The following is a 16,375-nucleotide window of genomic DNA, read 5'->3' as shown; positions in this document are numbered from 1 at the left end:
TGCAGCATCCTGGCCCAGCTGATGAGCTCCAGATCAATCAAATTATAATCCACAGTTCATTTGACGGCCAGACACACTGTCCCAGAGAGTGTGAAATCTTCACGCCACGGTCATAACCTGACAATATGATATCTTGCCACATCTAGTAATGTACAAAGTAAAGATACAGTAAGGTGAGGAGGAGCTCCTGCCTTTCTTAACTGACCCTCACCGCCCAAACGTCTTCGATGTATGGACAAAAGTACCACGTCAACAACACCATGCATGTTTTCTTACGCATGAAACATCATTGGTTATGATCGATTATGTAGATTTAAAAAAGATCATTAATATCAGAGTTTAAAAACAACCAATGACTGCAGGCCTGAGGAGGGGGGAGGGGGGGGAGGGCCACTGCGCCTCTGCTTGTTTGGATGAGGTAAAAGTGAGAAGAGGGGGGAGGCAAGTGGAGGCTAATTATTCAGTGTTTTGCTAATGTACATGCCCAGCACACACACACAGGCCTCACAACAAGCGCACAAACACACACTCTTAATTGCAAACACCTCTGCCTCATGCCAAAGGCTTCTAAATCAATCTTTGGAGGGTAAACTGGAGCCACACTCCTCTCAGGACAGTGTGTGACTGTACACGAGTCAGAAAAGACAGCACACACATCCTCGATTAAGATCCGACAACTGAAAATAGATTTTTATTGAGCCAATGCAGAGATCGTCCCTCTCAAACAGAAGAAACCGAGACACTGGGGCAGAGAGGCACTTACACAATCACTTTCATTTTACACAGTGCTTGCGTCTGTGTGTCTCGAGTGGAGACACAGCTACATTTTTTTTCTTTTATTTTGCTCAAACGTCCACCACACACACTCACAGATTTTCACATTGGAGCATGTTTTTTTTAGCAGTTGGCACATGTACATGCAAAGCGTCAGTTTGGCCTGCACAGGCGAAACTGAGGGAAAAGGGAGCGCGGAGAGGAGGGAGGGAGGAGGAGAGAAAAAGGTCGACATGTATGTGAACAGACAAACGCACAGATAGACAGGTTCTTCAACACTTTGAGCGTTTAAAAACGCTCCCGTTCTTTGATCCTGCCCGTGCCCCCCTTGTGTCACGTGTTCATAGCAGCACCAGAGGAGCCCTCTGATTGGTGGGTACAGCCGTCCGTTAAGTCAGTCAGTTTCAAGGATGAGCGGCGGTTGCTCGTTCTCCTCCTCTAAGCGCAAGTCGTTGAGGTCATCTTCTAGCCCAGCTCCTCCTACGGCGCCCTGCTCTTCGCAGTAACCTAGGAGACGGGAGGTCAAAGGTACTTAATATCAGTTAACAACCCAGAGTAAATATGTTCGTCAACAACCTTTTCTCCATGGCTGAGACGACACAGTGACGAGACAGCACCGTTAAATAACACCAAACCTCTTTGTAATATTGCTGACAAAAAAGACTAAAATGTAGGTTAAAAAATAAAAACAGGACGAAAACCTGTCTTTATTTTTGTTGACAGAAAAGAGATTAAACTCTATTTCTTGTTTTGTTCAGTGCAGCAGTTCCATTTGCTGTGAGCACCATAACAGGACTACACCAGCAGCACACGACGGGCAGTCAGCAGTAATTTAGAGCCTGTTTACACGTGGTGTAAACATGCATTTCAGTAACCTGAACACAAGTGAACAGCTGAGACACATCACCATTCACAGCTGTCTATCAAACATCTAAACCCGACCAGGTGCTCAGATTTCGTTACTGCCCGTTTAGGCTAGAAATAAAAGGGCCGCGCACACAGTTACGAGTTCACACTTTGGACAGTCACGTTAGTGGTTGTGTCGGTAAAGCTGAAGATATCACGGACGGCAGAATTCAACATTGTCTGTTCCATAGCACAAAGTTATGGCAGAGCATTGGTGCACTGTCACCAAAAAAAACACCACATCATGCACTGACGACATAGTCCTTTAGTGTTTACATTACAAAAGATATGTGGTCAAATGCGTCCCAGACCACTTTGGCAGGTGGTTTGAGAAATCGGATCACAATGCGTCTTGGTGGTTGTTTTCGTCTGTATTTAGTGCTGCCCACTTGTGATCGGATCACCCAAGATGCATTTTATTTACAGGTGTAAACAGGCTCTTACTATAGTAAAAAAATTTAAAAAAGAAAAGAAAAAAAACAAGGCAATATTTAGGCCCTTTTTGTTACAATGAGGCTGAGAAAAAGAACAAATGCACTGAATTGTGCTGGTTGATACATTTTTTAATGGTATTATTAGGGCTTTTTTTTTGATAGGACAGCTGGAGAGATGACAGGAAATGGGGATGAGAGAGTGGAGACGTCATGCAGCAAAGGGCCAGTTGGACTCAAACCCAGAGCTGCTGCGTCAAGGACACATAGCCTCTGAATATGAGGCGCGCGCTCTACCAACTCAGCCACCAGGCGTCCATAAATATGCAAATTTTATAAGAAACTTATCACTTTACTTCTATTTCAACATGGTGCTAAAGAAACACTGCACGTGCCCTAAATAACATGGTACATTTTTCTAAAGGAAAGCATTGAATTCAAAATATGGAACAGAAGTAATGAAAACAGAAGAAGACATTTTCCAATGAAAAAGCACAGCGAATTAATATTGACTTATATAACTCTAATTCCTCTGGAAATATTATAAACTCAACACGACTACTTCCTTACAAGCACCAAGTGACAGAGTCCTCTCCACAAAACTTCATGGAAAATTAGAGTAAAAATAGTATAGTAAAAAAAATAGAAGTGTTAGTCATACCATACAAGTCATACCTTTAGTGACAGCAGCACTGTAGGTTTGGGCCACAAGTGGGCGGTCATGTGTCCCCTGCTCAAGGATCTCATTGGCTGGCTCAGCACTGCCGTCTAACCTGAGGAGAACAGAAACTCTCAAACCTCAGGCTGCTGGTTGTGTAAAACTTCATATTTAAGTGTATGTATTATCACTGCGTGTGTGTATGTGTGTGTGTGTTACCTGTGCTGCTTCATTAGCGTGCACTCCCCTCCCTCTTGTGGATCCAGGTTGTACAGATACAGGTAACCGTCAGCTGCTGCCACCAACAACCTGGGGATCTTCTGAATCCTGATGTCAAACGATAAAAACAAAGATTCACTAAGAGCTCATATTTTTATAAAGTGACTGATTTACTGAAAACCAAATTTAGCTACGACGGCTCGTATGTTCCTGTTTGGATCACAGCTGTGTTCAGCTGAAGTAATGATCTGAAGCACTTCCTCCTCAAAGGACTAAGTTACAGACTGATTCAACAGCCATTAAGACTCCTTCATTAAAATGAGCAACTGTGTTGTTGAGAAACATCTTCTCAGATTAAATCCAGAGCCACAGGAGGTTCAGCTATTAATATTTCGTAGAAGCAGCAAAACTGGTGATTAGTATGAGCAGCATCAGCAGGACTGCATCAGTAAACATCATCAACTGAATTTAACACATCACAGATGATTGATTTGACGGATATGTCGTCTCAGGGGCGTCCTGGAACAAATTATGATCATAACATGAACAACATGTGACGATGACGTTCATATTTTTAATAACAGAGTACGTACAGACGGGCGAATCAAGGACTTGAATATGTGTGTTTTGCATTTACATAGATGTGAGTATGCGTGTGTATATGTGTGTGTATATGTATACTCACACAGCTAAGGCGCAGATGTTCTTATGTCCGCAGAAGGGCAGACGTACGGTGGCGAAGGCTCGCCCCTGGGTGAACATCTCTGTAACCTGAGAAGGCAGATAGGTGGTGGACGCCATCAGGACCTTGCCCAGGTACCCTCCCCATGTGGTGGGCTCCTCCGCTGGCCTACACACACACCACACACACACCACACACACACCACACAGCCAGATTTCAAATTCAAATTATTCTGAAGGCTCGCAGTTCATTTATGATTCCCGAGGGGCGTTATCGAAGGGTTTTTAACATGTGACGTATCGCTGAGCGACCAGTGACCACGTTCGCCTGGTGTAGATGACCAATAGCACCACAGTGGTACCAGCTAATCAATGCATGTTATGGCAAGACTTGGTGAAAAGCAGGTCCAAAAATTTAAGCAGACTACAGCGTGCAGAGATGAGCTGGTATTTTATGAGTCGGTATAATAAAGTGCGTTTAAACTGAATTTGTGAGCTTGTGTTTCAGATGAGGGAAGTCAGGCGCACAAAGTTACGAGGTCACAAAAGGGGAGCGGACACGTCTTTCTTTTTTGTTCTTTAAAGATTCTGCTTTGGGATTTTTGCCTTTATTTGACAGGACAGCTTAAGTGTTAAAGGAGGACAAAGCGGGAATGACATAAAGCAAAAGGGCCGAGGTCAGAATCGAACCCATGGCTGCTGTGGCGAGGATGTAGCCCCTGTACATGGGGCACCCGCTCTACCAACTGAGCTACTAAGCGCCCCACGTCTTCCTTTCTTTAATAAAAGCTTCAAGTGTAGTTTCAGCAAAAATATAGCATCACAGAAACGCTTTTACAGAAAATTGCACATCAGCTGCAGCCACCTCAGTTGTTTTTGAAAATGCCTTCACGTAGCTCCTCTCTTCACGGTCTTCGTCTCAAACACACCCCACATTAGATAAACAGCTGTGACTGGCCCATCAGATCTCAATGAACTTGCAATTTGTCCAAAGCAGAGGGGGATCAGACGCTTTTGCCAGACCAAATAAAACATGAAATTGAAGATTTGTCTGGTGCCCAGGCAGGAAATCTCAGAAGCTCCTTAAAAACCTGACCACGTAGACGGGAAACAGAAAGATACTCACACATACTTCTCCTTCTGCGTCTCTAATTTGAAGATATGGACCGTTTCTGTGTTGCTGGAGGCCGACAGGTACAGGCCTTCCATGCTGAACGCCAGCGAGCAGATGCTCACACACCTGAGAGGAAACACACGTGAACACAAATCTACAGAACATACAAACACAAACACAGATACAAAACTGTGCTCGTCCAGCACAGTAAAACAGCTTTAATTTCTGAATGTTTGTCCACCCACGGTTCCTACAGTTTAAAGAAAGTTAAATTTAAGACTTTTTTAATGCCAATCGAAATGACATTAAACACCAATTTTACAAAAACTACAACTGAATAAAGAAAAACATGAACCGAGATAATAAAGGGTTATGGACAACTCCGTCCAAATGTTAATTACAATATAAAACATGACTTTTTTTCTTTTTTTTGGCAAGTTAAAAGTTAGGTGATCGACTTCAAATGGTGATTTTTTTTAACTTCCCCAAGTTGAACACGTGAAAAACAAAAACCATATTCTGTGGTCAAAAAAACATTCATTTGGTTTGCCTTAAAAAAGGTTGTTTATATTTCATTTTATGGGATGTGGTAAATGTACACGTGTTGTTTTGTTGGTTCCTCTGTCCTCCGCTGTATGACGTTAAATACGGTGAATTTCTTTCTTTTTTTTTTTTAAATAATCAATAATAAGAATTATTTTTATTTATTTTACACTGCAATGTCTTAAAAAAAAGATTAATAATATCCTTTTTCACGTCTTAGCTTTTTTAAGTCTTTTAAAATTGTGATCTAAGCCTTATTTATAGAATGAATTTAATGCCTTTTAAGACTTTTTATGGATCCGCGGGAACCCTGAGACCATCAATCATTAAATCATCTACCTTTTGACTCCCCGTCGAAACTCAAAGAGCTTCTGTCCCTCTGGGATTGAGAAGACACGGATCACTGTTCCCTGGGCGGAAGTGAAAGAGACGCAGAGGATGACAACACTTTGAGGAGAAGCGACCACAGTGATGTGTATTTGTTCAGGCGGAAAACAAGAAATACACACAAATAAGCCGCATAAACATCGACTAAGTTACCTTCTCTGAGGCTGTGGCCAGTTTGGTTCCACTGGCATCGAAAGCCAGAGCCGCTAATGGGCTGTCGTGGGCTGGAATCATATTAGCCGCTCGCTGGAAAACACAGGGACGCGAGTTAGAGACGAGCTACTTCAGAAAAGACAAAACAAGCGAGTATCAGCTGTGACTGATGACAGGAAACACTGGCTGTCAGAAGAGGGAGGACGGAGCCTCAAAGGGCAATTTATATTCCATTTAAGCTTCGGTCTCTTCCTACAGTCACACGCACTAAACATTACGAAATAAACAGCACATCAGTTATACAAGCAACAACTGACTGTGTTACATGACCGGTTATTGTATACATGCAAGGAAATATGAGCTGAGGAGGAAAGGCTGGAAGATTAATTATAAGGGCTTTATTAAAGGATGGATCCTTTTCTTGCCCTTTTTGGGTCTCCAAATCATTGTGGAGCTTGCTACTAGTTTTTTCTTAAGTATTTATATCCAAACATTTTATATTGTGGTCATGTTTTAAGGCCCAGACACACCAAACCGACATCAGTGAACTAGTAGTGATGAAGACTGTCTGTTGCATCACTTTACATTGCTTGTGTCGCGGCCAAAAAGTTCCTCCTACTAACGTATATCCTGAGAGAAAATTTCTCTACATAACAATAACTCTTAGTACCTGCAGATGGCAGTCGTTTGCATTTGCAATTCAAAATAGGAAACTAGCAATAGTTAGCCAGTTAGTACAGAACCCCGTGTTAAAAGAACAAAGGATATTTGTCGTGCGTTTGCTGACAATAACACAAACAATTACAAACTGTTTTTGTTAAAGACCTCAATCGATAAAAAATAATCTCAAATAAAAAGAACAAGTCTGTTTTGATCTCACACCCCCACGACTTTAATTGTTTGTTTGCATAACTTCCATTTCTCTTCTTGTGTGATGGGCTGAACTACCAATCCGAGCGATTTTATTCACCAACGGACTCCGCTGTCTAAGATGCAAGTTCAACATGCCGAAACGTCCAAAAAAAAAAAAGTTGACAAGGACCGATTACTGCCAACAGTGCAGGACACACTGCAAAAACTAGAGCGAGCGACTCTCACTGATGTCCTGACACTGACCTGCAACAGACAGTCGGCTCGGTATGTCAGAGCCTTTTAGAGAAAGACAGAGAGGTGCAGGGAGCTTCACTGAGCTGGTGTTCACCTACCAGGTTGACTGTGTCAAACACTTGAACTTCTCCTATCGTAGCGCTGCCTGGGTAGGCCAGATAACAGTTATCATTGCTGATGGACAAGGCGCACAATCCTGGAGAAATATGAGCACAAATGCAAACTCATTAAGAAAGCAGGAAGGATGAATCAGATTCCAACAGAACCACGTTCATCTGACTGTAAGCGAGAGTGAAAGAATGACTCAAGTACAGAGTGAGACTACAATCGTCTCACTGGTTAAAATAGTCCTGACAGTGAGAGTGGGTGTTTGTTCAGTGGGTGTATTAAACAGACAAACATCTTAGAAGTAACTCAGACCGCAGTGACAGTTTTCAGCCTTCAGGGCAACAGCAAACAAAATGAAGTCAATTGTGAAACAAAAATAAACTCATAGAAATGAAAGCGAAACCAAAAGCACCAAAAACCAGAGGAAAGTCACGTCCATGGTTTCAATTTGATTGCATAGTATTTTGAAAAAAGGAAAACAACCTATTCCAAAGCATTTCTTATGTTTATCTCCCCCTTTGAGTATTTTACTACCATATACCACATACTACTAAACAACACTACACACACACACACACACACACACACACACACACACACACACTATATTGCTCATCATTCTTTAGACTCACCTGAAGGGTTGGGGGGAGTTTCTCTGATAGTGTGCAGCACTTTCATGTCTCGGATGTTGTGAATGTAAAGTGACTCCTCCAGACACACGATCAGCCTCTGCAGAGGAACCACAAAACATCTGTCATCACTGTCTGAAGTAAACAGTATCAGGATATTTTGGTGTACTAATATATAAACTAACTACAGCAAAGTGCTGGGTACCAAACTCTGCTTCTTAAAAGTACTGACCCAATTGCTCAGATACTATCAAATACAAAAAAATGCCTTATCATTCAATCCCAAATTTCAATACTTTAGTTGTAAATCTTATCAGCATCAGTGAGTCAATAAGCACGCAGCATGCTTGTATCAATATCTAATAATGCTGGTGATTGGCTGTCGTAGATGTATACATGAAAAACGCTGCTACGCCCATGAAATACATGAAAAACGCTATGTTACGTGTTGGTGTTGTTGTATTTTGAGAGGCTTGACTACAGAGTGTGTTGCATAACAAACGACTAAGAGGAGAACAAAAGTGTGGCTCGATTTTATCAGGCTCAATGCCAATAGCACACAATGCAATATGTGAAAAAAAGAGAAAATTGCAGAAAAGATTGGTGTTATGTTGTGTAATGTGATTTCCCTTTTTGTTTAAATGGATTTTACAAATTGATATTGAAAAAAACGTATCTTTCAGGAAGCATTATTTGATTTGAATTTGATTTGATCTTTATTTATTATATATATGTTAAAAAAAATAGAATGAAAAACAATCAGGATATAATATAGTAATACATAAAAATACAAACATATCCGAAAAGGAGTGGGAGGGAGTAAAAACTTATTTAATCCCACCCCTTCTCCATCAGATATTGAAAAATAAAATGCTTCCATTTTATACAAAAAAGAAATTGCTATGCAATATTCTATGTGCAACATATTTAAATGTTATTTAGGTATCAAAGTAAAGGTATAAGTACTGGTATCAAACTTTTTTGGACGACACCCAGCTGTAGCTACTATGACTTTTACACAAGATAAATATGTCTTCAGTTGTTGAATTTGTGACTATTTCAAGAGAAAATGCATGAAACAAAACACCTGACAGACAGGTATGTCTTTACTCTCGTCTTCCTACCTGTCTGTTGAGCTTGACAGCCAGTATGGTGTTGGAATAGGAGTAGTTGCAGATTTCGGTTCCCTTCTTGAAATGACAGACTTTGAGCTTCCTGGGGGCCTTCAGGCTGACGATGGCCACCAGGCTGCTGGAGAACAGGCGCTCCACGATGCACACATCTTCCGTGTCCGCTGCAGACACGCAAACCATCATTTCACAACCTTTCACTCCTGTCGTGTTTTATAAGCTGCCTCACTGTGACTGGAACATTTTAGGAGTGAAATGGTCAAAATAAAAACATGATATAATAACCACATTTTAACAGTAAGCTGATTCACAGAGGTTTCACTGTTCCTGAACGCACCTGCAAAATTTTAAGCAACCTATTTATGTTCAGGAAACGTATACAGCAAAAGCTGGGTATATGAATTATAGATTAGAGCACTTACTGGCCCAAAACACTCATTTCCTACTAGCTGCTTTTCACTGAATCTGCAATCTGAACAGGATTATCGAGAGGTAAACGTGAACTCATCAAACATGAGAACTTGCATGTATAATAAGACTGTGCAGAGATCATATCATAAATTATATAAATCCAATCATGAGGAGTGATCTTATTGTATTAGAGTGTGTGGAAAAGTGCTGACAAACTTTATTAATATTTTAAATGCTCTTATGGTGCAGTGATTGAGTCTAGACAGCATGCATTAAACACAATGACTCACAAAAATATGGCTGCGCAAAAATATAAAAAAATAGCAATGCTGTTTTTAAACCAACTGAACATGAACAAGGTTTCTGCACTCAGTCTGTTCCCTTATTAAAGAGACTGACAAGACAGAGAAGACATTTGAAAATAAGAACAGAGCTAACACAATACTTACTACATTCATATATCTGCTCCAATTTGTCCACAGAGGACAGGGAGAAAAACTTGTATCCTGATTTGGTGCCAACAGCTAAGGACCTTCGAAAAATAACAGACAGACACAAAAGCAGCATTAAACAATCACCGCATCAGCAATTACATTATATAAACACATCAGATGTAGACAGACTCAAGGCTCAAAGACTCATTTCACCAGTGGTGTAATGTAATTAAGAGATAATAGTATTTTGGGGGAGTATTTGTACTTACATACATTTGTATATTTCTGTCAACTTCAACTTTTACCTCACCACATTTCCTAAACAAAATGTATATTTTTACTCCACTACATTTCCCCTCGGAAACTTGTTTTTTTTTTTTTTTTTTTTACTACTTCAATACTTAAGTGGACTAAATATCATAAAAATAACTTGGTAATTTAGTGCAGTAAATATAATTATACTTGAAGACTTTTGAATCAGAAAATACTTAATTAAGCCCCCGGGGGGCAGTCGCTCTGATGTAAAGCACATTGCATTATAGAAGTAGAAATAAAGTACAAGTACGCAGTATGTAAGATGGAAAAAAGTGCAATATGCTACAATGCTCACACTAATAGACACTATATGTGAAATATAAATGTGTAATGAACAGAGAATGTAAAGTGTGTAAAAAATACAAAACAATGTGCTTTATGCTTTAATACCATGTATAAAACTAGTATGCTAAGTTAGAAATATAAAATATGTGTATGATGCTACAATGTACAACAGGAGATACACATAAGTAGAAATAAGAATATATAATAATTAATATGTGCAATGTATGTTAAATATACATTCAAGAGAGGCAAGAATATTTCAGTTGGGTAATTTATGCACTTCACTACTCCAGTAGTATTTTAATAGGGGACTTTAACATTTTCTGGTAAGACGCTTTTTGCTTTTGACGCTTGACACTGGAAAAATCAGTCAGTTTAATTCTAGCAGTCCCAGTTGATGCTATTTATTTACTGATATGTAAGACACACTTCATATTAACACCATTATTATATTTTGTGTTTTGAGGTATTTGTCACTGTTTTAGCTTGTCATCATTTGCTTTTTTTTACCTTGTTTTTATCTTGTCTTAATGTTTTAATTTAGCATTCATCTGATGTTTTTTTTCCCAGTTTGTGTACACCTGAGAGTAAGCAAACAGTTTCCTTGTACATCTACAATAACAAATACTGTGTCATGTTCACTGGGTGTACTGGTCAGATTGGGACAGTGACCACACACAGCTGGAGCAGCTTTACAGTAAAACCAGGCCTCTACGGTCCAGAGCAGCTACAAGTACATATATCGGACTATCCCTTCAACAACAAACACAGCTAAACGTCTTATTTAAGTCTGTCTTTGTAAAACACAGTAATCCACTTTGTGTCTGTTTCAGCATTATAAAACATCCCCAAACTGCAGCGCCAGCCCTAAAAAATAACAGCCACTCAACATTTGCGTCATAAAACACACAAAACAGACTTCAGCTATGTTTACCATCTACATTTACGTATATCAATCATAACAATCGTCACCTCAGCCTGCCATGCAGTTACATGACACCTAACCTACATGTGTATTGTGGCTAAAGTTAGCCTCAGCATCATGTTAGCTCCAAAGCTATGCTAATGACGGGGGGAAACAGCACGCAGCCTCGCTTCACCCGGACACTTAACTCAGCTGGCTAACGCCACTGTGTATATTTACTCATTTAAAACGTGAGAAACCACGTCCAGACTGTCTCACGTGAAGCCCTGTCACCCCGTGACGTGCCCAGACATGTCCACACTGAGCTAGCTAACGTCGGCTAGCTTGACAGCAGCACAGGCCGTCGGACCCGGACCCTGTCCCGGCCCTGTCTTACGTGTTGTCCTGGTTGAAGTTGGCGAAGAGGAGCTGGCTTCCGCCAGCATCCCCGCTCTGACTGGCCAAGTTCATGAGCTCGGCACCATCGACATATAAAGCTCCGGTGGAAATAGCAGCAGTTGGACCGGGATTAGCACTGTGTTCAGGGCCAGAAGTGCTGAGCTTCAGGGAGCCATCTCTGTTTCTGAGCCCCGCTGAAGCTGATTGTTGTTGTTTTTCAGAGGGGCTGTTGCTCCCTCTCACTGCGCATGCTCAGAGCACGCAGCGTGCGGTACCTTTAAAGAGACAGCACATTTTGGGAACATTTTTTTAAAATCATTTGAACCCCGAGCAATTTGGCTTTAATTATTTTTACCCTTCAAACCTTCGCAAATGGGCTTGATTTCTACTATAACTATATAAATGATATTATTAGTTTTCTGGACATTTTTCCGTAGTTGTTTGATCATATCTATCAATCTATCTATATAATGGAAATGATAATTAAACCCTAAAATCCGAGCAAATTAGCTTGATTTCTTTCAAAAACATGGATAGAAGTCAACTTAACAAGAAAGAAATTACTAAAAATAAGTACAATAAATAAATAAAGCAAGACAAACAAGACAATAACTTTAAGAACACACTAAAAATAATCTAATATCTGATTATAAAAAATATAATTAGTTTTCTGGACATTTTTCCCTAGTTGTTTATCATATCTATCTATCTATCTATCTATCTATATAATACAAATGACAATTAAACCCTTTAAAACCCGAACAAATTAGCTTGATTTCTTAACAAGAAATGCCCCAAGTATTATCAAGAAATGAATAAGTCTTATGCAAAAAAGGGGAAAAAAAGTAAAAAAAAAAAAACAACAACAAAAAGAAATCAAAAAAGTGACCCCAAAAAAGCGCTAATGTTAAAAATAAGATTTTTTTTCCGTAACATTTTACATTTTTTAAATATATAATTATAAGAGTTTAAAAAAATATAGCTTCTGGACATTTTTTCTTCTTGATAATATCTAATAATCTCCTCACAGCTAATTTTCAAGTCATTTTCTTGTTTTCCTAAGAAATCAAACCAATTTTCACAGGTTGCAGAGGCCCTGAACGCAGCACAACAAAACGTATCTGAAGCAGCAGCAAACAGTCTCCTGGAAACGCTCTGCTGCACAATGACTATTCATGATTTGATGTAACAGCGCCCCCCACCGTCAATATGCGCAAACAGCAGCTGCAATGAGAGTTGTCCCTGAAGATAAATATTAGATTTAAAAAAGGTTAGTGGTTAAATGTTACTAAATGCATTTACTAAAATACTTAACCGTATATAAATTTGAGGTACTTTGACTTTCTGTCAGTGTTAAAACCCCTTTGAAACCTAAGCAAAATGGCTTGATTTCTTTCAAAGACATATCAACACAAGAAGAAATGACCCAAAAAATTACAATAAATTACCAAAAAAAGTGCAAAAAAACCCAGAAAATGTGTTTAAAAAACAAAAAATTAATGAATAAACAAACAAGCAAACAAAAATGAGGCAAACTAGACTGGGACAAACTACAAAAGTGTAATAATTCTGTAACATAATTTTTATTACATAATTTAGCGTTGTGTGTGTTAAAGTGTTTTTTCTCTAGAAAATTTCCCTAGGTTAAAAAAAAACAAACAAACATACTAAATCTACTAATTTCTTGCAATTTTTCCCCCACGTTTTTGGAAAAAAATCACACCAGTTTGGGGCTCAAATACTTTTGAAAGGCATCTGAAAGCAGCACATGAAAAGTAATGTTGCTCCAGGGTTAAAGGGTTAATCTATTGCCACTTTCTACCTCTAGTCCAGTATACTTCAGAGAGAAATTTTCTTTTTTTAACTGCACTACAGTTATTTGATAACTTAAGTTACTAAGTAATTTAGATCTTTATTTTTGTCTAAAAACATCTGAAAATAAACAAGTGCAGCTACAATGTCAGTAAGTAAATTTCTTAAGAAATTAATCTGTAACTATTTTGATAATCATGTAAATCATATTCCATGCAAAACATTAAAACATTTTATGTTTTAAGCTTCTCAAATTTGAGGATTTGCAGATTTTCCTTTGAATAGTTTAATTATTGTAATCTATTAAATTGAAAGCATTAAAAATTCTGCAGAGGCAACATATTTAAAAATGTAGGCAATATGAATTTTTCTCATTTTTTAAGTTTAGCCTCCGTGATGTGACATATCTGCCTTTTTTTTCTTGACCTGTATATAACAGAATATAATTCTTAAGTAATGGAAATCATAACATAACAATAATTCCAATTTTGTAGTATTTTGAGAAACAAAAGTCAAAATTGCACATGGCTGCATTGAGCCTGTGGGCTACTGTTTTAACACATGTTGTATGTAAAGATCATATATGTCACATGTAGGCTATATTTACACAAATATATAATTTGAACCAAACAATAATTCTGCCACATATTAGCACCAACAGTTTCAATATGTATAAAATCAAACCAAATGTCCATATATGTAAATGTTCAGGTATGAGCATGTTTTGGCCTTGAAGTTGCATATGACGGGTTTGGACGTGAAATAAAGGCAGATAATTCCATTAAACTTCATCATTTTAGCCTTTGTTACTTTTAGCTGTGGATTATTTTCGAAAATGCCCCGTTTCAATGAGTCGTTGGTTAAGAATCAACACTTTACAAATTTACAATAATGACTGTGGTGGCAGCAAAGTCAGAGGCGTGGGACGAGAAGGAAAAACGTTTGTGATCTGATGTGTCAACCACGTAATTTGGGGTGTGAGTCACAGTTTCTGTCTGCATGCATTACTTTCATTGCAGTTTCAGGTGTAAGTCTGAGCATGTCAGGGTGAGATTGTGAGCTACACAAATCATTGAGTGGATACCAGCATAGAGCCAGAGACAGGCTGCAGATGACATTATAAGCCGATTGGCACAAATATTTAAAAAATAAAGAAAAGAAAGCAAGAAAACCACAAAGACTCAGCGGCACTAAGGAGAAATAAAACCCACCAAGATTAATCCACTTTTTTCTTAATGAATGTCTGTGTTATCCTTTACAGCATTAATGTTAAACCAGTCCGTTCATTGATACAGTTAGCGGGTGCAGTTCGGTTAAAAGAAAATAGTTCCTGCATGAAATTGCTCACAACAAGGTCTGTGAATTATCTTGAGTAAGCGGGTCATGATTTCTGGAACGAGACATTTCTGCTGAGTTTTTTAAGTTTAGTTTTTTTGCACTTTGAGCACCACAAGCCAAGTGCCATCTAGTCTCCATACTGGAGAGAAAACAGACGTCTCTACGGCCGATATCTGCAACACTCTATGACAAATGACAAAACAATCTAGACTGATAAGTTGCACTACGGCTAAGAGGAAAAATATTATTAGTATTTCTGATATTGGGGTGAACTGTCACTTTAAATTCTAAAAGTAGTGAATAGTCTGAATGTTATAGAGTACATAAATGTGTAGTATTGGACTATTTGACCACTTTTTACTTCTTTTATATACTGAAGCGCAGTACAGGAGCATTTATTTAAAATTTCATTTGTAAAATGACCACAGTGACTCCGTTTTTAGTTCTTTGTTCGCTCTTGTGAGGTTATAATTCAGTGTCAGCTGTGTCCTTTGGTCCAGTTGAGTGTTTTCATGGGGCAAGTGTCTGCGTCTCCTCCAGAGGTCTGTCAGCACAGGCAGAGCTCCAACACACTGTGTACTGGCCTTTGGTTTACACAAGCCATAGCTTCCAAATAAACATGATGGACACAGAGACGGGGGCCCAGGGTTGGGGACACCGAGCGCAAAGCTGCGTACACAGAGAAAAGTTTATTCGGTGATGATGATGATACAATAGTAAAAGCAGAAAATGTTACTTAGTGAAGCGCCAAAAATATATTATCTGGCAAATTTGAATATCATAGACGCCGAGCAAATATACGCATCTGGACCCTGTCACTGATATTTTGAAGCTTATCTGTAAACACAGCCGGGGGTGAATGTGTAACACGTTTCTGAAGCGTGGAAACGTGTTTGAATGTCTGTGTGTGAGTGTGTGTGTGTTTGCATAATGTATCTGTTCTGTCTCACACAGCTGCTGCACAGTGCCACAAAGGGCCTCTGCTGGCCACTGTTATTGTTGGATAATATTTAATTTTCCATGCAATTTGAGTGTGTGTGTGTGTGTGTGTAAGGAGACATGGGTGGATCTGCAAAATGAAATTGAGAGAAAGAATGACAGGCTTCCCTTTTTAATTATGATGAGATAAATGTACTACAGGGCTGGAACAAAACGCTGCTACAAAGACGGATCATTTTAGTTATAACAAAAACAATTAACAGCATTTGTCTGCTGCTGGTCTTTTGTTGTCTATTTGAGACTTGATCAGATTCAGATTACACATTAAATCATTTACCTCGTAGCTCTGTTAGCTGTTGCCTGTTGGAGTCACAAATTAAATCGGAGAGGTTATGAGATGATGATGATGGGAGAAGAAAATTTAAAAATATATATATGTTCATTTTTTAAAATTATTTAATTTATTATTATTTATTATTCATTTAAAAATAAATTTAAATTTAAATTATAATACCTATAATAACAACAACAACAATAATTACTACTACTACTACTAATAATAATAACAATACTACTACCACTACTACTACTACTACTAATAATAATAATGATATTTAAATGCTGGTAATTTTGTTGTAACTTTTCACTAATTTCTTTTTATTTCTTATTAAGTTGCTCTATGCCTTCTTACCATGTGT

The 16,375-nt window shown here is 38.6% G+C and overlaps 1 protein-coding gene across 1 annotated transcript; it reads right to left on the bottom strand.

Moving 5' to 3' along the window:
- Positions 1-1,017: 1,017 nt before the first annotated feature.
- On the bottom strand, positions 1,018-11,815 carry wipi2 (WD repeat domain, phosphoinositide interacting 2). The gene is made up of 12 exons (XM_042504197.1): positions 11,587-11,815; positions 9,701-9,783; positions 8,835-9,004; positions 7,714-7,810; positions 7,072-7,169; positions 5,867-5,959; positions 5,666-5,736; positions 4,796-4,909; positions 3,674-3,838; positions 2,989-3,096; positions 2,787-2,884; positions 1,018-1,281 (listed from the first exon to the last, which is right to left on the bottom strand). The coding sequence occupies exons 1-12, from the start codon at positions 11,658-11,660 to the stop codon at positions 1,169-1,171; spliced, it is 1,284 nt and encodes a 427-aa protein (XP_042360131.1). The 5' UTR covers positions 11,661-11,815; the 3' UTR covers positions 1,018-1,168.
- Between the last annotated feature and the right edge of the window lie 4,560 nt (positions 11,816-16,375).

This window comes from Plectropomus leopardus, chromosome 17 (genome assembly GCF_008729295.1).
Source record: "Plectropomus leopardus isolate mb chromosome 17, YSFRI_Pleo_2.0, whole genome shotgun sequence".
NCBI classification, from domain to species: domain Eukaryota; kingdom Metazoa; phylum Chordata; class Actinopteri; order Perciformes; family Serranidae; genus Plectropomus; species Plectropomus leopardus.
The sequence above is the reverse complement of the archived record's forward strand: the minus strand, read 5'-3'. Positions and strand labels throughout refer to the sequence as shown.

What these genes read in the sequence shown, in the direction of transcription:
- wipi2 (XM_042504197.1), bottom strand. Translation starts at nt 11,660, where the DNA reads ATGAACTTGGCCAGTCAGAGCGGGGATGCTGGCGGAAGCCAGCTCCTC. An exon ending in CTGTCAAGCTCAACAGACAG is followed by an intron (nt 7,811 to 8,834) that starts GTAGGAAGACGA and finishes GTTCCTCTGCAG; the next exon opens with AGGCTGATCGTGTGTCTGGA. An exon ending in ACGCTAATGAAGCAGCACAG is followed by an intron (nt 2,885 to 2,988) that starts GTAACACACACA and finishes TGTTCTCCTCAG; the next exon opens with GTTAGACGGCAGTGCTGAGC.